The following is a 25755-nucleotide window of genomic DNA, read 5'->3' as shown; positions in this document are numbered from 1 at the left end:
GGGTGAAGTTTAAATTCACTTGGTATTGTTTACTTGGATCTTATAATGTTTGCGAATTAAGTCAATATCGAGGCAATACACATAGTATGCACATATGCCAATAAGAGACTGATCCATTGTAGTCCTAACACATCAATGGAAAGATTTAAGTAAACAATACCAAATGAATTTAATTCTTTCAACGTTTCAAATTTATATTTCTTATGAATATCAATCTTCACAAAACCTAAATTTTGTGCTACTTATCGATTGTCACACATATGTTCTATCATAAGTTATTCAACCCATTTTTTTCCTCTTTTAATTAGGTGATATATTAGAAGTTGGACTAACATCACCAAGTGGAAATCTTCTAGTTCCACATGTTCGTATTCGTGGTGAAATAATAACTCCTAAAAATAGTTTATCTATGAATGAATACTTAGAAAGTAACGATGACTATGAATTGAATTCAAAAACTATACAAGTAAATATAAAATAATTAGATATTTTTTTATTTATTTAAAACTACTGATTTCATACAACTTCAATCTCAATGGTTAAGATAATGAGTCAGTTGAAGTTAGACCACCATGGAAAACCTGGAAGCACTGGATGGCCGTTCCGTCCTATTGTGAAACTCCTCAGCAGTGCGCATCCATGACCTCAATCATTGAATACAGTTATCATTTCAAAAGTACTACTTATATTCATCAATCAGGATATCTATTGATCAACCTTTGATGACATATATATTCAATCTTTGGTCAATGTTTCAATAATAGCTTCAGATTTCAGGCTATTATCTATCTGAATTCATTAGTGTAATGAATAATACGTTTACTTTAGAAGTAATAAGCATTATATAATTTTGAGATAGTGGAGATTTGTAGCTCAGATAGATGATTTTGATGGAGTTTTGTTATTTGAAGTTTGTGCTGATGATGTCATTCAGAAGAAAGATGAAAGCTCCACGACCAAACCATTCAACTCAGAGAATAAAACTCCATCAAAAAGCATCATATGCTAGTTTCAGCATGAGCATAAATACTGAGTTATAGACAAATCTAGTTAATAAGTTTCAAATAAGACACAATGGATATTTTATATTACACTATCGGATACAATCAAAATATACACCGTAAACTTGTTACTTAAACAGTGTAATATTATATGTTTTACAAAGGATCTAACATTTGATATAATAAAGCACCATATGGTTTCTTGGCAAATACTTACTAACTTACTTATGACTGTTACTCCCAATGGAACATAGGCTGACGACCAACATTCTCCAACCCACACTCTTCTGGGCCTTCCTTCCAGTTCTATCTAATTTTTGTTCATTCTTCTCATATCTGTCTTCATTTCTCAGCGTAATTTGTTCTTTGGTCTTCCTCTCCCCCTTTGGCCTTGAGGATTCCGTGTGGGGGCTTGTCTTGTGACGCAGTTGGGTGCTTTCCTCAATGTGTGTTCTATCCACTTCCAGTGCTTCTTCCTGATTTCTTGCTCCACTGGAATCTGGTTTGTTCTCTCCCATAATAGGTTGTTGTTAATAATGTCTGGCCAACGGATCCTAAGTATTTTGCGTAGACAGCTGTTAATAAACACTTGTATCTTCTGGATGATGACTTTCGTAGTTTTCCATGTTTCCGCCCCATACAGTAGAACTGTCTTGACATTTGTATTGGAAATCCTGACCTTGGTGTTGGTTGACAGTTGCTTTGAGTTCCAGGTTTTCTTCAGTTGTAAATATGCTACTCTTGCTTTACCGATCGGCGCTTTCACATCTGCATCAGACCCATCATGTTCATCAATGATGCTGCGCATATATGTAACGGTTTTCACATCTTCGAAATCTTCTCCGTCAAATGTGACTCTACTGGTGCCATGTTATATTGCATCGGAGAATCTTGCTTTTCCCTTTGTGTATGTTTAGACCTACTGCTACTGAGACTTTCTTGGCAAATAACTCATGTACATTTAAGAGATAAGTGCTAACAATAATTTAAAACGGAATGGGAATTTATTGACATTTTCGAGCTTTCATATTTAATATTTAATCACAGAATATCATTATTATTATTGTATGTCGTTAATATATTCCTGTTTTATTGATGTTTGCTGTTAGTGACTTCAACATTGTTGGTGGGAATTACATTTAACTCGGTGTAGAATTGCAGCACTACCTTTAAAGAAATCTATTTAAAATTATTAAACAGTTATAAATTCTTATATTAATTGATGATATAATCGATCTGTTTAGTACTAAGTGTAACTTGAATAGAGTTTGTTAGTGTAGCACAGTCTATCGTTGTTCAAATCATTATCATAAGACTATACTTCTATATGACTTGGAGATTAATTTTATCAACCCAAATAAAAATCCAAGCTCATCGATCTACTCATTCACATGAGAGACTCCAACACGAAAACAGTTATCCGTTTGAGTTAAAAGTCTTCTATATTAATTTAAAACACTTTGTTTATGAATTAAAGTCAACTGATGAATCCTTATAAAACCGTAAGTTAAATTATAGACACTGAAATGTTTTATTATATCTAAATAGTATGTTTGTTTTATATCTAACAGGAAAGTAAGACCAATCAAGGCAATATACATGGTTCTATGGCATTTAAAGATGCTCCTGGATTTCAAAAACTGGATTATTATCATCCAATGTATTCATCATCTTCATCATCATCGGCATTATCATCATCATCTTCGGATAAAATCTCTAATTCACAAAACCCTCAGCTATCTAATACTGTTTCTATAAATTCTGATGATATTAATGTAGATGATAGATTGTCTATTTTATCTGATGTTGGTGGTGGAAATACTAATCATGTAGAAAATAAAGAATTAATGCAAGACAGTAAAAATAAACCATCCATGAATCGCAGGAGTGGTAGTCGTAACAGTAACAGTGGTTACAATGGTATTAATGGAAATAATGACAGGGCTAACGATGCAAAAACTAGTTCAAGACCTGCATTAGAAATGAGTATGTATATTTTACTTGGTCTATTTGCTGTAGTTGGACTTGTATTTGCTGTCAATTGTGGAGTTGTTGTTGTACGTTATCGTTGGGAGAAGATGAATATGGATAATACTGACGGTATTGACACTGCTACTCGTAATGGCAGCTGTAGTATTGCTAGTGGTTGTGTTCGAGGAAAATATAATAAATCACTTAATGATGATAACAATCACTCTCAATCTTTAACATTTACTGACCCAGTATCCAATAATAATGAGGTGACAGATCATAAACAATTAATATCGGCTATTTCTACTTCACCAAAGTATAATTGGAAAAATCATCCAAAAAGTGATGCTGATAATCATGACAAACTATTGCCAACTAATATTAATAGTCATAACAATAATAAAGAACGGAAACGCACTAAACGATCTGCTTCATCAGTGTTTGGCAGTCGTCAAAAACACAAGGTGAGCTATAGTCAGAGTTGAACAGTTTTGACCTCATATTTCAAGTGTTATCAATTACTTTTTTATCAGTGGCCGATGACGTTGTCCAAGTCGTTTAGACATTGAGCAAAAATCATATCCAATTAGATTTCGTGAGGTTCAGTTACGAAATGATTGATATGATAGGCTTATTTTTAATTAGGTGTGTTTTATCACCGATACCAAATCCAAGCTGACTATAGTTTCGAATATAAACCACTGAATACTATCTTATATAATGGTTCTAAAGGTAATAACCTTCTCTCTTTATCAGACCTGTACGTTATCACTGATTAGGTGAATGACCACTGAACATGATCTGATCTCATATAATAACAATGTGAACTATTTTGTGTCCGAGTGTAATTTAACTACAAGACTGCAACAAAACGCTATTGTATTGATATTACTTTGATAAGTATTTAAAAGCTTAGAAATGCTTCCGAACTATATTGATGTATTTATGACAAATGATTTTATATTTGGATCGAATTGGATTTTCGTCATTGAAAATCAAAAAGCACTGAACAATTGTTTCATCTTAGTATATTCACAGTTGGATTCACGAGTCTATCTAAGCTAGACCGTATTTGAAAATCTCGATGCAGTGGATGACTGTTTCGTCCTAGTATTGAACTCGTCAGCAGTGCACATCCACGATTCCACACACAGAACTCCAACCCAGGATCTTAGATCTCGCACGCGAACACTTGAGCTCAAGACTACTGAGCCGGCATTCAACAATGTTAGTGTCTCACTTCAATCGATCCACGATCTTGTGCAACCCTTCATCCATTGTCTGAGGTGTATAAATGTCTCTCACTCGGCGCGGATTGGACTCCACTGGTCACGTCTTCTCACTAGAACTCTAAAAAATCAATCTTGAAGCTAGCCACTAGTGAACAAGTGGTTATTATCATAATGGGGATTTGTGGAGATTGTTGAATTTTATTAAAATCCTAATTAGATTTAAAGTTAAACCTATGAAAATCCGGACGGCAATCTAGTGCGTCCAGGTCTTCAATGACGGTCTAGCCTTGATCAACTTGTGAATTCAACTGTGAAAGTACTTTAACTTCCACAAATCCTCATACTGATCATCTTAGTGTAATCATTTTCAGTAGTTTCAGTGAGACATCATAGTCAATGCGATTCATTCATATCGGTTGTAAGGTAGTTGGACATTCGCAATGTTAATTGATCCCAAGATATTTAGCGGCTGCCTAAAAGTAACAATTATACCATAAAATCTGATGTTCGGATAAATGTCAAGTGATATGAGAAGTATGTACTGTTCGAAAATATCATACTAATCTGAAATTTATACCCGATAGTAACAATTGATTGATCACTGAATAACAACCAATGTCATTCTTATCTAGTCCTTTTAAGTGTTAATCGAATTTCATCGATCAGTTTTCAATGTGGTCATTGGTCTACGTAACCTGATATCGTGTTCAAAATTTTAAGATGCTAGGTGGTTGAAGGCTGTTAAGAGTAGTCCTGGACCTAAGCTTCGTGCTTATTTGTATCCAACAGCAAAGTGTACTAGTAATTTTGAGGAAACCAATGGTTCCTGGAGGATTCCAGCCAGAGGTACATGAACTCACAGACTGCGATGCTACTCTTAGACCTTTAGAGCCTCAACCGAATAGCTCAGTGGTAACATCGCGGACTTTGAAACTGCGTAACACGAGTTCCTCAAGATTACAGGTATATCGTTAATAAATTCAATCGTGTAGTGAGAATATTTCCTTTGCCTAAATGTCTTAGATTTTTCCATAACTCATTTCTATTATTTTGATTATTTACAGCCATTGTTACATCGTGATTCAAGTTGGGTATGGGTTGGTCGTCAACATGTTATTAGTGAACAAAATGAAACTGATAAATTAGACGAAAACTCAAATCCTCATCACCATCACCATAGTCAGCTCATTGGTTATAATTCGGAATTAACTAATTTTAACATAACAGCACCAACTTCTACTACTACTAATATTATTAATAATGGTAGTAGCATTGGTGTACCAAAAATAGATGCCAGCTTATCTCATTCACATAAACGTCCAGTGCAATTTAATGGGATGAAGAAAAATTCTACAACTGCTGTATTATCAGTTGGTGAAGCTGATTTGTTATTATTACAGTCACCATATCGTGAAAGTGTATGGCAAGATACTTTACGTTCGGACACTATAGAATCAGATTCACGTTTCTTATATGTAACAAGTGATAATCTTACACAACAATTTGGATATGCAGAAGAAATACAACCTAATTCATTTTTGTATAACCGATTGTCTATACCTGCCAGTAATGCACCTAAGAATGAGTGTCAGACACTTGGTCGTCACTTGAAACGTCATACAACAGCATTTACGCAGCGCAATTATCAGGTATCATGGGTCTTTTGTGATGATTTTTACTAGTTTTTTTTATCATTTTCATCGTAATTATAGAAATTCCTACGTAACGCAGTGATTTTATTGCTATCTATTGAATAGTAATGAGGTATAGTCAAAGGTAACTTTAACTAATATCAAGATACCGTTTATATGATGTTCTGTTTGTAGGCGACCTAAGGATATCTTTATTTAGAAAACTCGAATGTAAAATTTGTTTGGTACAAGCCAACAGAAAGTCAGACTGGTGGTATAAAAACTTATTTTAGATCTTGCCGGAATTCATTTTTTTGCGATTTGAGTGTCTTAGGATATGTATATGCATACTAGTATTCTTTCATAGTTAACCTTATAAAGTCAAATATTGAATACCATATAATTTGATGCGATTCTCCCTCTCGAAATGCAAAATGTTGCTTCAGGATTGAGTTTCATCAGCACCTGAATTAATGATAGGGAGTGAAGTATTTGAGCGTGTCGACCGCTTCACTTAGCTCGGGAGTCTCATCAGCCCTTGTGGTCTGGTGTGTGACGAAATCTTAGCACGGATACAGAAGGCTTGACTAGCTTTTACCAACTTGCGTCATTTATGATGTAAGCGGGATATCCGTCTATCAACCAAAGGATGGGCTGACTGCGCATAATTTGCTTCGTCTTACTTAATGACAGTGAAACATGGCCGACAAGAGTAGAGGATATTCGTAGGTTACTGGTATTCGATCATAGGTGTCTTCGAAACATTGCTCGTATATCATGGGACCATCGATTAAGTAACACAGTTGTTAGGAAACGGGTACTAGGTAAGGATGGCAAATCAATTGATGAAGTAGTGAAACTTGATCAGTTGAGATGGCTGGGACACGTGTTACGTATGCCCAACCACCGACTACCTCGACGTGCTATGTTCAGTGGTATAGGAGTAGGTTGGAAGAAAGGTAGGGGCGGCCAAACCAAAACATGGCACAAGTCCATGAAGTCACTGACAAGTGGACTGAGTCATGTTGGTAGGTGTAGACTACCTGGTTGGGGACCGCGAGATGATAGCGACCGATGGTTAGAGACCCTGAATGACATGGCTCAAAATCGTTTGCAATGGCGCAGGTGCATCCACTCTTTGTGTTCTCCTAAATTTTGATCTCCTTATTCCTCCTTGTCTCTTTTTTTCTCCTCTCAAATTTATTTCACCGTATTATACTCTTTAAGTAACATCTCCAAACCCTAATCTTCCCGGTTACTGCTTATACTCTTGCTACCTCTACCATTACGGGATTTGAATCGACCACTGCATCTCTGTGCTAATGTGGTGTGGCAACTCGAACTGATGTACGTACGTACGAATTTCTACGTTGTTACTGACTGACTGATTGATATAATTCGATATTAGCTGACAGTAAAGTTTGGAACCGTATGTTAATTTTATCAGGGTTTCATTGATGTTTATGTTGTTGTTTTCAAAGCGACCTCGACTCTTTGTTATGCATTAAATAACTGAATAGTAAATTGTTCAACCATTGGTCAGTTTTACATATTGACAGATAATGAACAACCTATTTTTAAATAGGTTTAACAAGAATGATCAAGTTGAAACATTTGTGGTAAAAAGAAACATTTTTTATCTGTCAGTATAAGGTTGTAGATCAATAGCCAATCTAAGTTAAACAACTACTGAAAACATGGAAGCACTGGATGGTTGTTTTTTACTAGTAGGAAGACACCTACTGAAGATAATCATAAATAGTTGCGTAATATCATAAAGTGGTTGAAGTTAAACTTCTAAACGATTGAAAATAGGCTCATTGGTTGAGAGTTTAAACGTCCACATAACAGACAGAAGGTTCTGGGCTGGAGTCCTAGTTGCGGGAATGTGAGTTCATACTGTTATGGAGCCCTATACTAGGATAAAATGGTCATTCGATGCTTCTAAATTTTCAGTGCTTTCCTAACTTTGATAGGTTTATGATCTTTATAAAATTTATTTATCTAATTTTTATTCATATATATAATTACATTATATTAGGGTCAAGAATGTAGTATCAGAATAATTAGTAATCCAATGTCAAGTAAGAAGCAACATCATCATGCGCAACAAGAACTAACTCAACAATTCCTTAATCCACAACTTTTCCTATCAGATTATTCTCCAGAAAATATGAAATATATCAATCAACAAAGTAATAATAATAATAATACATTAACAAACTCTGTAATAGTTAGTGAATCCTGGTTAAACAACTCAAATCCATTGATGATGTTAAATGGAAATGCTAGTGCGTCATTACATCGTAAACAAATATCACCAGTTTATTTACATGATGAACGTACTACCACAGTATTATGTAGTGATCTGTTAAATCACAATGATATTACACTATCAACTATGAATAAATCGAAAAACATTACAACTATCAAAAATTCACCTGTGATCTCATCACCAACTATTCGACATCAATCTACTTGTCAAATGTTATCACCTCTACCTATGTGTCTATCACAGGTTTGTAATGATGAATCAAGTTTGACTACATCTTCCCAACATCAACATTATCAGAGTAATGTTAATCAAGATTGGATGATTTCAGGTTACCGTAAACAACCTTTATTAAATACAGATGATATACATCATAAAGATTTTTTAGAACATAATAATAGTAATAATCAATCTACAATAGACAGACAAGATTGTACAACAATAGAAATGTTAAATGTTTCTTCACCTATATGTCCATTGAACTCTCCATGGCAGATAAGAAAAACATTAGAGAAATCTTTGAAACGGAATCAATCCGATTGTTGTTCAACTAATCAACAATGTGAATTACACAGTCCATTAATAGATCGTACCAATATACATGAAAATCATTTACAACTTAATGAAGTATTAGAATTAAATGAAACTAGTTCATTTAGTCAAAGTCCACCAAATCCTCCAATAAGAACTACAAGTCGTGGAACTATTACTTATCATACACTTGGTCATTTAACAAGACATAATAATAATAATAATAATAATAATAATACAAATAATCAACATCCACGTCCACTTAGTTTGCCTCAAGTAAGTTTATATTGTAATAAAAATCCATTCATGTTCATGTCAAACTAATAATGAAGTATGGAAGTCTATTGAAACTTTTGAATACTATTTTTTTTCAAACCTACATCTATCGTCATGGATTTTGTTGTTTTAAATTTCCTGTATCTAACTTATTAATTCCGTCTATCATGTGTACTTAGGCGCTTTCAGAAGACAGTTCAGAAGATCTGATGATTGAGAAACTTGAGAAATACTAAACTAAATGGTTTGTATATATATTTTTTCTTCTTATATCCTTTAAAGGAGTGAAAGACGAATTTATGGTTCAAATATATTCGATATTGTTTAATGATGTCAAGATTATACCAAGATTGATGGTAAACATTTACGGATTAATATAAATGAGAGATAATCTTATTTTGAATAATCACAAGTTACCTATTCGAAGAACAAGATATTGGATACAATGTTGCATATTATGTGGTGAAGGTTCACCACTATAATCAGCCAAGTGGTAGTACCAATGGTTGTTAATATTCATCTGAAGTGTGGACCAGTAACTTTATATGATATGAGATCCCAAAACCTTCAGGTCTCTTGATTAGTGTATGATATGATTTAACTACTGAGTTTCGATGTAAAGCACTTAAAGTTTTAAATTCAACCCATAAACTAAATAGAATAACCACCATTTACAGTCATCAGTCAGTAAACATTTGACACAAACACTCTTATCGTTTCTGAAAATAGCTTTCTAGATGAAAGGCAAGTTGCTGTAGTCAGACAATAACTGATTGATGATGAATTATGCGAATTGTGTCCAGTAGCAATCTATAATATTTAATAATATTATCTAATACATAAAGCAAATATTGACAGACTTTATGTTTTATTTGCAGTTAGATTCATCGTGACCAAGGTTTTGATCAATCGTACACTCAGTCAATTTAGTTTTGATCTTTTTTTTTACTTAAAGATCAAACGAATCGTAACTTATATATTTGTACTTACCATATTTTAGAGGTTAATTTCATGACTGATCTTCACCTTTTTACTTTGTTATTATAATCTTACAGAAGAATCGTTACACGAAACCATAAATTAATAAAACTTAGAAATGTATAGCATTGTGTACCAACACAATAGTTTAAGAGTTAAGCGTTCATCTCATAAAATTTCAGTCTTTGGTTCAATACTTAGTACTTTCTGTCAGTCAGTCAGGAATAATAGGAAGTGAAGAGGGAGGTTGATTATGAATACGGTGGTCTCCAGTGCTGTTAGAGGTATGAGGACAATTATCACTCTCCGGTTGCCCGCACCGTGGAAGGGTTCTAATTGAGGTACCTGAAAAAGAAATTGGACTAGAGGTGCTCTTAGTGACCTGAGAGCGTGACTGCAGCGCCCAAGGGACAACTGCTTGAGGTCGATCATACACGGCCTTTTTATGAATAATTTTTGTGTTAGCCCTGTAATTGTTGAGACCTTACCGTCGGAGACGGCAGCATCGCTGTCATGTTGGTTGTCTGAAAGAAACACCTTACTGCTGTCACACTTCTGTACAGTCAGCAATACGACTTCGCCTTCGGACCTTGAGTTTGTTGATTTTAGTCTTACCGCTCTTCAACCGACCTGTCTAACATAATAGGACCTTGAGGAACGGTTGTTCCAGCTAGTATAGCTCGGTTGCTTCATCACAATAGGCAAGCTCGACCACCGCGTCAAGCTAGCAACAACAGTCGGGACTTAGCGATGTTGCTGCTACGAAACGTTTGTACACAACATTATAGATTTCCATAGTACCTTAAATGATGGTCATCTACCGCGAATAACACCTTCAAATTACAGTAATCTCTATAAGACTCATTCACGAATACTTTTACATAATTTTCCTTCAGTCATTGTTATTCATTTTTACATTTCAGAGTTTCCATGTAACAAATGAATTGTATTCAGCCTTATGTCAAACTGATTCTTCTAAAGAATGTGTAAAACTTTTAGCTGAAAATATTTATAAAAAACACAAAACTAAACAAAATAATATCGATACTATTAATAAGAATAATAATAACACATCAGAAATTTGTCAAGATTGTTTTTTCTCTTCATCCTATGATATTTTATCAAAATATTTAAATAAACAACAAAGTCCAAGTGAAGAAAGTTTATGGTGGTATCATCCGGTACATCAGAAACGACGACGTAAACGTAAGCATCAATCTAAAACTCAAGTTGAAGATAATAAATCTAACCATCATCATCATCAACATCATCATCATTTTCAACACCATCATTATCGTCATCAAAATCATTGTGATCAATCAATTACAAAACATCATCAACAATTAGATAATTATATCAGTAATATATCAGAACAATCAAGAGATTTGTCAATTCCCATGATCACGAAATATGATACTACTGAAGTAAACGATAATGGACCAACAAATTCTACACTGTATTCAGATAAAGGAATTGATTCACAACAAAATTTATGTAAGTTCTGTTAAATTTGTAAGCATAATCATTATTTAGTCTTGTGTATAATATACTTACTTACTTACTTACGCCTGTTACTCCTCGTGAAGGAGCATAGGCCGCTCACCAGCATTCTCCATCCAACCCTGTCCTGGGCAATCCTTTCTAGCTCCGTCCAGTTGTAATTCATCGTTTTCATATCTGTTTCTATTATCCGACGTATTGTGTTCTTTGGCCTTCATCTTTTTCGCTTCCCTTCAGGATTCCAAGTCAGGGCTTGCCTCATGATGCAGTTTGACGATCTGCGTAATGTATGTCCTATCCATTTCCATCTTCTTTTCCTAATTTCTTCTTCAGCTGGAAGTCGGTTTGTTCTCTCCCACAGAAGGCTGTTGGTGATGGTATCCGGCCAATGGATGTTGAGTATCTTGCGTAGACAGCTATTTATAAATACTTGTACTTTCTTGATGATGGTTGTTGTAGTTCTCCAAGTTTCAGCTCCATAATATAAGTTAATAAGAAATTTTAATGTCCATATAAAAATTAATGTTGGTAAGCCAGTAAAAATTATAAGGAAATGAACACCTACTTTGTGTATGTTTAGCAAATCTTAAACAAGCGAACTGACTAATAAAAATCAGGGATCAACATCTGTTGATCAGTAAGTGATAATCGATGTCATGTTCATTTTCTACTTGTTGTTGGCTAAATATAATTGATCAAGTTCAATACGAAGTCAATTCCACCAAGAATAACAGATTAGCAACTATGAGGCTAGTTGGCGGGAGCTCAAGTCTTTCAGATAAGCTCACCTCCTTCAAGATTGTAGGTATACTCTGATAGTGAGTGTCAGAAAACTTGAAATTTAGGTCTAGGATTTCCTATTAACTACTTCTTCAAACTATACATAAGATAGTAGATTTTGAACCAAGAAGCTTTTCTTCTTCAGGTCATATCATTGCCTCTAGAATGCTGAATTTTTTTACCACCTGCTCACTAGTAACTGACTTCAGGAGATACTCCTGGAGTTCTAGTGAGAAGTCGTTACCAGTAGAGTTCAACCAGGCCTGTTGTGAAATATCAACTCACTGAAGACAATGGTGTACGGTGGCACAACTTCGTGGATTGGTTGAAGTTAGACATTAACACCGTTGGATGTCGACCAACTCAGTGGTGTAGTTGGTTAGGCGCCTAGCGCGAGACTGATAGATCCTAGGTTCGAATCTCGCGAGGTGCGGGGTCGTGGATGCGCACTGCTGAGGAGTTTCATACCAGGACGAAACGGCCGTCCAGTGCTTCCAAGTTTTCCATGGTGGTCTAGCTTCAACTGACTCATGGTTTCAATCAGTGAAACTTAACTTTTAATCAATAATTAATAATCAGGAACTAATGAACTCCTACTTCATATCAGATCAATTTAATTTATCCTGTATAGGATCATTTGATCATTAAATGGACAAGGATAATAGAAATGAATTCAACTTTAATCGTCTTTTTTTTTGTTTGATATTTTACCTAATATTTAAACAAGTAAACTTTTTAGCATATAAATGAACCTCATTATTAAAGCTTTAATGAATTCAATAGTAACTTAAATCACTTTGAAATGAGTTCATATAAGTCTATTTCTATTATTGAATAATATATAATTCATTTTTATGAACCTTAAAGATAAAATTTAATATATTTTCCTGTAAACTAACTACTTTCAATTATCTAACATATTACTTATATTGTTAGTATTAGTTCCTTCAAATTATTCATTGTATCCTTCTGTGCAGTGAATATATATAAGAAAAATTCTTTTTAAATAAATGTTCTATCGAAATAGCTGAGTGCAAGATGAGTCGTCATATATTCTTTCTATCTCTATTAAAAGAGTAAAATATAACAATATATTACGTAATAATGTTTACTAATACTGTGATGCGTGCTACTTATATCGATATAAGTAGTATATGACGCGAGTCAGAAATGTAATGTCTAGCAGCGGAAGATGAGGAAGATCAAAAAAGGAACAGCGGGACTAGAGAGTAGTTAGCATGGAAATGCAAGAACAATAAGTTTGAGACAATTATTGAACATTTTGCAAATTAAGTATTATAGTATGGTTTTTCTATTTTATCAAGTAACTCTGTAATTTCATGCTAAATATAATTCGGTTGTCCCCATCCGTGCTCTGTTCACTACAATACCAGTAAGCATTTAACTTATGGCGTATATTTCGCATATTTAGTTCCTTTGTCAACTAGAATCCTTGTATATCGTCTGGTAGAACGAGATGTAATTACATTAAAGTCCATGCAAGCAAGCAAAAGTATAAAAGTTCTATAATACCTTACTTAGCAAATATACTCTATGACGAACAGGTTGTTAGTGTTAACCTAGTCAATAACCTGCATTCTTAAACATGTCTCTAATTTGAAAAGTTGTACAATTTTTCGGTTTTTTTTTAAAACCTTTTTCTTACTTTTTTTGTATTTGTCACTGCATTTTTTTGCGTAAGTAACTTGTTGACATACTTTGTGCTGAGAATCTCTATATTGTACCAAAATATAATCTGGAATAAAGCCATTACTAATAATAATAATAAGAAGAAGAAGAAAAAGAAGAAGAATAAGGTTTCCACAATAACATGCATTTATCGATTCATTTCAATAATTTTAATCAGACATGAATAGATTAGATTTTCAACATGATATTCCACGTCAATCTTGACTATTACCATACTTTGTATCATATTTTATACCTTCTTATTTCTCAAACATTTTCTACCTTATTCTAACGATCCACTTCAACTTTATTCATTGAAGTATATCATTTCTAGTCATACAAACTGGAATAATAGAGGCCATTATTATTAATTTGTATATTAGAAATAAGTGATTACATAATCTGGTGATATAATTATAATCGATATTCACTAAATGAATGAATATCAACAGATAACTAATAATATGAGACATTAATTGTTATATCCGAGCGAAGATTAAATCATGAGTAACTTCTGAGAAATATTAATTGACTGATATTATCTATACATTCTTATGGTATAAATATTCAATAATTAGATTATGTATATTTATATGCCTCATATTACAAGCTTTATTTTGACCTATAATTTACTATTGTACGATTTACTGTTCTTAAGCTATGTTCGGTTTATTGACTACGGCGTCCCACGTTCACAGTCACTTTTTGGCTATATTGTGTACAAATATTATTTTCTATTTTATGGTACGTTGAGGTCTGTTTGATTGATATAGAAACCCAGTATGTCTGAAATAAAAGATTCGATTCGATTCGATTCGCATATTGGAAGCTGGTATTTGGTGTTCTGAACTCAAGTGGACGGGCTAGGCGGACATAGGACCAAATAAGACGCTAAGCTGCTCATACAGGTCAAACGTCATTGGTTTGGCACAGTGCGAAGATTGTATAAGTCGTATTTTGATTAGTGGGTGAATCATGTGATAAAAAGCCGGACATAAAGTCATAACACTAATCATTCTTCCTTCCTACAAATATAAGTGAGATTGTGTTGGAGTGGGCGTAAAATCCAAGATCATCAGTATAATGTTTAGTTAATATGACATTCCTCTGGCTTTTAAACTAGCTTGATATTTAATCAGTATAACATACAATAATTGTTTATACTGATCTAATGTACAAAAAACAATTTTCCCTATTATATGTACCAACTTATTCTATTTATAACAAATGATGATGGGGTTAAATTACAAATTCCAGTTTACGACATATCTAGTTTCAGTCTTTTGGGGACGTTAGATCCCCAGAACTCACTTGTGAAGGGACCTAATTTTGTAATTTATTTAGAAAAGTTGAATTCCTTTTTTTCACGCCAAAGGAACTCTTGTCACCTTCAGGTCGTATTACCCACTTGGACATATCTTAAATGCTATTGGTCCGTTGTGTCTTTTAGTATGCTACTTGGTAACTCTCCCCAAGGACAGTTTTGCAATGTATATATATGCTTTGATTTGTGTTTGTTGTTATCGCTCGTTTCTGGCTGATTTGCAGAATATACTTCCCATTCCAAGCTTGGACTTCTCCCTCTAGTTAGCAGGGCTGGGACGCATCAATAGCTAGCTTACTGGTCCTTGATCACCGAGTCTTGTTCTCGTTCGCAGATTAAGTGAACTCGCGATAGCTTCAAACCTAGCAAGCCTATCGAGTCTCTGAATCCTTGATTCTTCGTTCCGTTCCGAGTAAGACGAATCAGTAGTAGCATTCAAGTTAATGAACATAACACAGTCATGATAAATTTCATTTTCAAGCCTAATTTTCTTTAGCTATAGCAGGTTGAAAACAGTTATTATAGTAACATTCAGTGTAAAGAACTTTTTTACACAAAATTACGAGTCGTGTCTTTAGTCTACAAAATAGATAACATTTATGATCATTAAAAGTTAGAATTAGAAGTAGACAGATATGTTTCATAACTATAAAGCACTACAGAGTTAACTGTTGCCCAGTATATACGCTTGTTAGTTGGCGGACGGACATTTCACTCAGTTCACAAGTATTTGTTAACAAATACTAATAGAGTTTTTTGAGTCCATGTAGAAATTTCGTCAGACATCAATCCAATAAGACTGATGTGACTTTTAAAACAAGTCTCTAAAGCCAATGATAGCAAACAGCTCTGACAGATAAATCTGGAATATCTTTAAATATAATGATCTGTTTTTAGTGGCTAAGCTGATTGAAACATTAGCTAACTTTTTTCAAGCTAGATGTAATCCCATCTGATTATTCTCGATTGCTAGTCGTCCCAATCTATAAGAAAAAGTATAAAAAATCCTTTTGAAATAACCACAGAGTGTTCAGTTTCACTAACAATGTTTAGAAATATCAACTTCTGTTAACTAGAACTCATGACGAACGAACTCAAACAGATCAGGATAATTTCAGACATGAACGTCAATATACTTACTACATATTCACTTTATCATGTTTAAGAATACGTGCACAATTATCGATACAGAATTGTATTTGTATTTGTTTAGTATACCATTCCATTAACCAAAAAACGTTTTGTGTAAAAGTCTTCTAATGAAAGATAATCTAAAGAAGAAGAAGACGAAGAAGAAAGGTCTATCATTATAACTTCACATATAAACACTGTTAATTAGCCTACTTCTAAAAAAATACAAAAAAGACAGATAAATATATAAGTTGTAATTAACTGAAGAAAAAAACCCAAACAAACAAACAATTGTCCAACTTTCACTAGACCCCTTTTATTTCTTCTCTTTTTTCTGTTTATATCTCAACACCTACATAGCAACAACAACAATGAAAAGGATCAGTATTAGCCCACATGTTTTGTGTTTTTTCTTTCTAATTTTCTTCTTTATGAAGTATCGTTTTTCTTAAGTTTACTATTTTATATGAACAAAAAATATTATTAAAAGTGACATAATTAAAGAAAAAAAACATTGTTTAAAAGTAATTCATCATAGTTACAACTACCTTTAAATATATATATATCAGAAGGGGTTTTGTGGAGATTGTAATAATTTCAATAGTTCAGATTAATGAGTCAATTGAAGCTAGATCATCATGAAAAACTTGGAAGCACTAAACGACTTTTTCATCCTAATATGGAACTGTGGATACACACTGCTGAAGAGTTCAACAATAGGACGAAACGGATGACCAGTGATTCCTGGTTTTCCATGGTAGTCTAGCTTCCATTGACTCATGATGTTAACTATTAAAATCAGTATAATATCCATAAAACCCCTTCTGATATTAATCAATATACGCTCACTGGTGACTGGCTTCAAGAGGTATTTCCAGGAGTTTTAGTGAGAAGCAGTGACTAATGGTGTTCAACCGGGTCTATTGTGAGATAGTAGCTCACTGAAGACAATGGTGGATATGTCAATCAATTTCGTGGATTAATTGAAGTTAGAGATTAACATCGTTGGATGCCGGCCGGCTCAGTTGTCTATAGGTTAAGCATTCGCTAACGAGACTGATAGATACTGGATTTCGATCTCTCGAGACGGGATCATGAATGCTCACTGCTGAGGAGTCCCACAATAGGACGAAATGGCCGTCCAGTGCTTTCAAGTTTTCCATGGTAGTCTAGCTCCAATTGACTCATGATTGCAACTATATCAAAATTACTATGGTATTTACAAAAACCCTCTTTTGATTTCGTACAATTTAACTAGATTTTTTTTCATTTTTCAAGTTTATTTACTTCTTTTTTTATTTCATTTGAAGATCACTTTATCACGGACAAATTGAAGATGAGAAATTATTGATAATTAAAAATTCCTTTAAATAAATTTATTGATTCAACCTACTTATTATTACACCATAGGCATATCATTAATAAAGCTATCTGTCTTTTTGTTAATCTTGTTACTGTTAAGCTATTGAGTTTTCTTACATAATCTGAGATACATTCTTAAGGAGTATTGTATTTGGGTTGAATGGCTATTGAATCACTTTGGGTATTCAGTAATTAATATCAGAAAGGGTTTTGTAGATATTATGATGATTTTAATAGTTAATATCATGATTCAGTTGAAGCTAGACTACTATGGAAAACTTGGAAGCAATGAACCACCGTTTCGTCCTATTGTTGGACTCCTCAGCAGTGAACATCCATGATCCCGTCTCGAGAGATCAAAATTCAGGACCTATCAGTCTTGTGAGCGAATGCTTTACCTCTAGACCACTGAGCCGGCCGGCATCCAACGATGTTAATGTCTAACTTCAATTAATGCATGAACTTGAGCGACACATCCACCAGCAATTATAGATTTGCAATTAATACATTATTTATTTATTTATTCTTCTATGTTATGATATTGGTTGTAAATATAACATTTACGTTACATACCTGTGTATATGGTATATAATTCGATGTTCATCTTGTCGTGCTAATGCGGTATGGCAACTTGGACCGATTCATGTATGTGCCTGGTCCTACGTTGTAGCTAACTGGCTGACTGATATGATATATAATAGTTGAATCTATAATTATCTATCAATTTACTAATGAATTAGTTACATAATATAATAAATGATTCGAAACTATGGTGATAAATATGTAATTCTAGACATCATTATCATTAAAACCATTGAAAAGTTAGAGTTTGCCTCGTGATACAGTTTGGTTATTTCTGTAATGTATTTCCCATCCATTTCCATCGTCTTTTCTTAATTTCCTATTCCTTTGGACGCTGGTTTGTTCTCTACCACAGTAGGCTGATGTTTATAGTGTCCGACCAACAGACATTAAGTATCTTGCGTAGAAAACTATCTATAAATACTTGTACCTTTTTGATGATGGTTGTAGTAGTTCTTCATGTTTCATCTCCATACAATAGTTCAATTGTACACAATGTAGGCTTAATGAAGATAATATACTTTATAAGCAATCATAATCACAATAATATCAAAATTCAGAAAAAAGAATCTCTATTCTACGTTTTACGTATTACTGACCAACAAATACTTGTTATGTAATCAATGCTTTTAGTACTTCATTGTACCTACTTTAATTTAGGCAGTTGAACGGTAATGCCATAATCTCTTGTAACAAACAATAGGATTCAAGTATCAGTGTGTATGCATCTATATTCAATAAATGGCTCAAGTTATTTAAAAATAAACTATACCGTGATCATCACAATTGATTGATCACTGGGTGGTGGGTGATCAATGTCATATATGTCAAGTCCTTCCTAGTGCAGATCGAATTCTATCGACCATGTTGCAATGTAGCCACCAGTCTAGGCGACTCGATACTGCGTGCACTATGTTGAGATTAGATAGTGGTTGAGGGTAGTCGATAGGAAACCCTGGACCCGGGTTTCGTGCTACTTGGCACTCGTCAGCAAGGTGTACTTGTAATCTTGAGGGAACTGGTGCCCCCTGACGAATTCGATCCCGTGTCACCCAGCTTCACAGTCAGAGACGTTACCACTGAGCTATCCGGTTCACAACTGGTCTTCTGTAGGACTGAGACATACTTACAATTTATTGATTACTGAGTGGTGGTCAATGTCATTCGTTTGTTCTATCTGATTATCATGTCCTGTAATGCCTTAATCAATCAATCCATTTGGAAAAAACAATACAAAAGTATATTTATCTTACTTTTCTTTTCTTTTTTTGTATTGTCATTACACTATCGACCAAAAACTTGGCATTACTTCAATACCTCATTTACTATCATTTGTACAAATATGATTGATTAATTGTTTGTTTTTTCAATATCTCTAATACACTATACAAAGAACTATTGTGAAACTTCAATGTTAATATCATGAACCACTAAAAACCAAGAATTATTGAACAAGTGTTTTCTCCTAGTATAGAACTTTCTAATGTCTCACATCTACGAACTTATCACCACAGATTATTCTTCGATTTTCAGTTTTACGCGTCATTGCTTAACCTTTACCCGATGTAGGTATCATTAACAAGGTTTAACTTAATAATTTCGAATAAATTGAACATTGGATAGATTGTTATAAATGAATTAATATAATTGTAGATATCCTAATCAGTAGAGAAATTAGATTTTCTGACGTTTCTTAACTCAGCGTAAGTCCCTTTTTCAGTGATTTACAGTGAATCATTTTACTCAACCGACGGTTCACATTTTCTGACTTTGATCAATCTTAAGACAATTTTAGACAAGAGTTTTTATAAAACCTGTTTAGTTTACTGTTATAACGCTCGGGTTTTACTTCGGCTAGTGTTTTAGCAGTTGGGTTTCGACGTTTACACGTATGGGAAGTTAATTTACCTTAAATGAATATCTACGTCAGATTCCCTCCCAGTGTCTATTCAACACGACTTCAACACAACTCAGATCAAGAACACGTGATTAGCTTGACTAGAACGTAATTATATTTCTACACCAAAAACCCGACACAATCCAACAACAATGAACAATCAATAACAATGTAGCAATACGGATAGGGGAATATATAACTCATCTACATGTTTGACTAAGCAAACAACCATTCTCGCCCATACATCATTTACTTTATAACATTAAATTTTTTTACGTTTTATTTAGGTGAATCTATAGAGCATAATGATTTAAAACCAAATACCGTTGTAATAAATGATCATGAAAAACTATCGTCGTCATCATCTTCGGCATCTTCTTCAACATCATCAACAGCAATAATACCATTACAACAACAACAACAATATCATTCCATAAAATCTCATCATAAAAATATGAATAAATATCCATTCATGAATTCACAATCAGATTTAAGTTGGGAACAAGAATTATTATGTTTATCTCATGATCGTTTAGTTGCTTATTTTGCTGAAATGAAAGAATCTAATGCTTAATGCTTACAATTCTTCTATCGTTTTATCAACAACAAGAAAAAAGCATAGTGACCTGTAATAATTCAATGATATTCATTATGATTTCAATCTATTTAAAGTATATTATGTTTAGATCATGACTATATTAGATATCACTTTTATTTCCATTATATTTATTCAATTCATGATAGGTTATCAATAATGAATCAATGTCATTATGTAATATGTAACCATAGTATTTCATTACAATCATTAACCATTTGTAAATACATTGAAATATATCTATATACATATACATTAATTTATTACTATGGATTCATTACAATTATATCAATCACAAGTTTTCATTGTTCTTCTTCTTTTTCTCCTTTTCTTCTTTTTCTTTTTCTCTTCAAAAAACTTCTTTCTTCTTATTTTTTCTCTATTTATTTCATGTAATTTAATTATGATTAAATATCTGAAAGAAAAAAAATAGATAAATAGAATTGAATAAAACAAATCGATATTCACTTAGCAACAATAAGAACAACAATGAGAAAAACAAAAAAAGAAGAAAATATGTATATTGAAAATTAAATATTTAATTGATTTTATTTTATTTTTTGCTTAGAGAAAATAGAAGAGAACCCATTTAAAACATGTAATCCTATTACGTAATTCTTATTATTGATATGATTATTATTATTATCATTATTATTACATCATTGAACTATTGAAATGAACTATATACTCTACTACTCATATTTGATGATTGATAAAATATATACATTTCTATCTTCTACATTGTCATAGGGATTACATAGAGTTTTATATTTATAATAATATTTAATATTGAATAGATATAATGAGATAAGAAATGATATTTGATGTGTTTGTTTGTTTGTTTTTGTCTGTGTCTGTTGGGATGTGTGGGTGTGAGGCGGAGTTTTGCACTTTCATAAACATGATGCCTTTAAACTTAGTTAAATTTTATTTCAATAGTGTAATAAGTAAGACAATAATAACAATAATAATCTTCATCTTTCAAAGGAACACATTGTTTTAATCGAATAGGTTTTCTTTTCTTTTTATACATGACTGTAATATGAATGATTATTGAGCGCCTTGATTAAATCTTTCTTTTTTATTTGTTACATGTTGTTAATTGGAAAATGCTTTTTCTATTTTTTTATTTGTGTTCCTTTTTATTCCTCCTCTGTTCTCTTCTTCTTCTTCTTCTTTGTCGTCGTCTTCTACTTCTTGTTATTTCAACATCTTAGCTTATTTATCCTTTTATTTTATAATCTAATATCATCTATTATTATGTAATCTAATTCTAATGTGTGTTCGTAATCATAAAGTGATAAATTGATGACATGGTGTTAAACAGTGAAAAAAAAGGCAAAAACAAACGAACAACACAAAAATAGTAGTTCCTGTCATCAGAATTAATGCATTTTCTTCTTCTTTTTTTGTTTTTGTTGTTGTTGTTGTTTTCTATTGGCTTAGATACTAATTTATTAAGGGTGGAGGAATATGTTTATTTTTAAATATTTCATCTTCATACTACTGATTTCAAATCATATAAGTAGATGATATTACTTTTAAAATAAATGTTCAAAATGTTTTATTTTAATCATTTTTTAAAAAAATTTTTACTATAAATTGACAAATAATTTGTGGAAAAATCAAAAGAAGAATTTTACAAAACAAAAAAAACAGACAAACAAATAAACAAACAAACAGATAAACAATATTTTGGTTGTGATTACAAAAGAAGAAAACCCCCCTCCAACAAAACTTATCCATTCTATACAGATAGATACATATATCTTTATGTTTATTTATTTATTTATCTATTTAGGCTATGAATAGCCATCCTAATTCTTATTCTTCTCTATTATATAATCATTGGATTGGGTATGATCATATATTTTTTTTTCTTTTCCGGATACCAAATGATTATGATCTTTTACTGAAATCAATGAATTGACATTGAACAAAAGCACACATACACATACACACACACACAGTCTATGTCTTTACATCTTGTATACAGATTTCTTGTTTATTTATTTATTTATTTATCTTAGTGATTATTCTATTGCATACACATGCTCTTTTCATCATTTATGACGTAATACAATGAAAAATAGGTGAAAAGATTTTTGCCTATCTCACTCTCTCTCTCTTTCTATTTCTCTTTCTATTTATTTCTGTGTTTTATTTCTATAAATTTATTTGGCTTCTTGGATAATTCTATCTATCTATCTATCTATCTATCTATCTATATACATAGATTGGATTATTATACTTTGTGTAAGTATGGGTTCATGTTTATTTTATTGTTATTGTTACAACAGTTATTATTATTATCGCTTTGGTTTTGCATTTATTTTTCCCAATTTTTTTTTTAAACCATAGGCTTCATTATTAAGATAGTGTTGTTGGTGATGATGATGACGACGATGAGGATGAGGACAAGGAGGAGGAGGAGCAAGAGGAGGATGACAGCCGCATCCATTCATGAAATTTAAGTTTATTTAATTTCTTATGAAAATAATCTATGTATAAATAAATATGCATAAATATATAATTAAAAGTGAAGAAATACATTTTCTCATTTTTCCATTTAGAATATATTTCTAATCAAATAATATAGATCAGTTGAAACCTACCAGCACTAAGTGATTATTTCGTTCTAGTACTAGGCTCTTCAGTGATATGCTTCCAAGACCCAACGTACTAGAATCAAACTCAGGACCACTAGTTTTGAGAGTGGACGGTGTTAGTGTCTATCTAAGTTCAGGTCGTGATTTAAACTGAAAATATATATATATATATATATATATATATCGTGGTGTGAGATAAATAAGGAATTTGATATCTCGTACGAAATAATTGATAAGACGATATTGCACCAAACATTAGACTCGGTAACAGACTGAGCAAACTAAATCACGACACCACAGTTAATTAATCCCTTGTCAACAGTTAAAAAAAGAGAACATTGAGCACAATGTAATATCATTGACACAATTTCAAGTAGTTTATACAGTGAAAATAGGAGTAGAAGAGGGAGAAACAATTATGAACCAGACTATTTAATTATATTTCAAATATTTACCAAAGCTGACTATCAATCTTCACCCATTGGCATATCTATCTATCTATCCACCTCTCTCCCTCTCTGTATATATATATGGAGTATGCAAGTACATACTTTCGGTTTCTTGGATAATATCACAACTGGCAACTACTTAGTTAGAACTACATAGTCATCAAGTTTATTTAATCTGTGATAAAATTCTACTTTCACTTGATTTTATCACTGGTTCACGAACTTTCTTCTGAGACAATTTAATTTACAGGTTAAGATTATGTCATATGATTATTCTCCAAATTAGATAGTTACTATTTACTAAATTATTAAAACTATTCTACTTTTAAACAGATTAACAATAATAAACATCTTAATATATAAAGTTAAGCTAAATATACAAGACTTAAAGAAACTTTGAATATACATTGAAATTAAACTTACTTATTCAATTCAATATTATAAGAAAACCTTTTCTCCTTAACTAGAGAATGAACTAAATACTTGGGTTTTGTTCATGATCGAAATTGTACTCTTCAATTTGATCTGTATATTTACTTACTTTACTTACGCTCGTTACTCTACGTCAAGGAGAATAGGCCGCTTACCAGCATTCTCCATCCAACCCTGTCATTGGCAATTCTTTCTAGCTCCTTCCAGTTGTTATTCATCCTTTCCATATCTGCTTCTATTTCCCGATGTAATGTGTTCTTTGACATTCATCTTCTCCGCTTCCCTTCAGGATTCCAAGTCAGGGCTTGCCTCGTGATGCAGTTTGACGATTTGCGTAATGCATGTCCTATCCATTTACATCGTCTTTTCCTAATTTCCTCTTCAGCTGAAAGTTGGTTTGTCCTCTCCCACAGAAGGCTGTTGGTGATGGTATCAGACCAATGGATGTTGAGTATCTTGCGTAGACAGTCATTTACAAATACTTGTACCTTCTTGATGGTGGTTGTCGTAGTTCCCCAAATTTCAGCCCAGTACAGTAGAACTGACTGTCTTGACGTTGGTATTGAAGATTCTGACTTTGTTATTGGTTGGAAGTTGTTTTGAGTTCCATATGTTCTTCAATTGTAGGAATGCGGTCCTTGCTTTGCCAATCCTCGCCTTTACGTCTGCATCTGAACCTCCTTGTTCATCGATGATCTGTACATATTATTTCTAAATTGGGTTCATTAATTATGATAATTATGATAATCTTTTAATGTATAAAATACCACAATGTTGAATCCAGCCTGTGACTTTTTCCTACATTTTACTAAATATTTACAAAGTATAATTTTTTTTGTGTAGCTCATAGACTTTTTTAATTTAAAGTATAAGAGTTTTGACATTTTTGTTCTCTAAGCCAGATGGTTTAGTCGTAGAACTTTCTAAACGACATCATTAACGTAAACTTTAGGGTAGAAAAGAATTGTTCGAATTTCTACCTGAAGTTTATGCTGATGATATCGTTCAGAAGAATAATGAAAGCTTCACCACTAAACCATTCATATCATAGAACAAAACTCTATCTTAATCATCCATCTGAGCTACAAATCTTCTTCATCATTTCAATTGAAATCTTTCAAATATGTACACAATTGTTCTAATAATAAAATACTAAAAATATGCAGTTTTCTTTGAAAGTATGGATTAATAATGATGAATATTATATTTATATTCTGTGATTTCCAAGCTAACAATTTCCCTAAAGATTATTGGATTGAAGATTGAGCAAGAGAACTATATAAAAGGACTTTTACTAAAATAGCTCGCTGCAAAAGGTTATTAGGTTGAGTATAAGAAATCCTTTACATTATTATACCAATATGGATTGAATCGTACTCTGATTGTATGAAGTGATTAACGTGATTAACTAATGCTAATTAGTATTAAAGATTAAGCATCATTTATGAAATCTGAAGCTCCTAGGTTGGGCCTTTCCCTTGAGTCTTTAATCTTCTGTAAAAGAGACAGTTAT

General features: G+C 32.6%; 1 protein-coding gene across 1 annotated transcript in view; it reads left to right on the top strand.

Annotated features, from left to right (window-relative positions):
• The window catches only part of MS3_00005862 (uncharacterized protein), a 95015-nt gene extending 71569 nt beyond the window's left edge, over positions 1-23446 (top strand). The window contains exons 10-15 of the mRNA XM_035729497.2: positions 309-466; positions 2573-3436; positions 5269-5853; positions 7877-8914; positions 10816-11386; positions 20445-23446. Of these exons, the coding sequence (XP_035586598.2) occupies positions 309-466; positions 2573-3436; positions 5269-5853; positions 7877-8914; positions 10816-11386; positions 20445-20731 (3503 nt within the window). The 3' untranslated portion in view covers positions 20732-23446. The remainder of the gene's footprint in view (positions 1-308; positions 467-2572; positions 3437-5268; positions 5854-7876; positions 8915-10815; positions 11387-20444) is intronic.
• The last annotated feature ends 2309 nt before the right edge of the window (positions 23447-25755 follow it).

This window comes from Schistosoma haematobium, chromosome 3 (genome assembly GCF_000699445.3).
Source record: "Schistosoma haematobium chromosome 3, whole genome shotgun sequence".
NCBI lineage: Eukaryota > Metazoa > Platyhelminthes > Trematoda > Strigeidida > Schistosomatidae > Schistosoma > Schistosoma haematobium.
The sequence above is the reverse complement of the archived record's forward strand: the minus strand, read 5'-3'. Positions and strand labels throughout refer to the sequence as shown.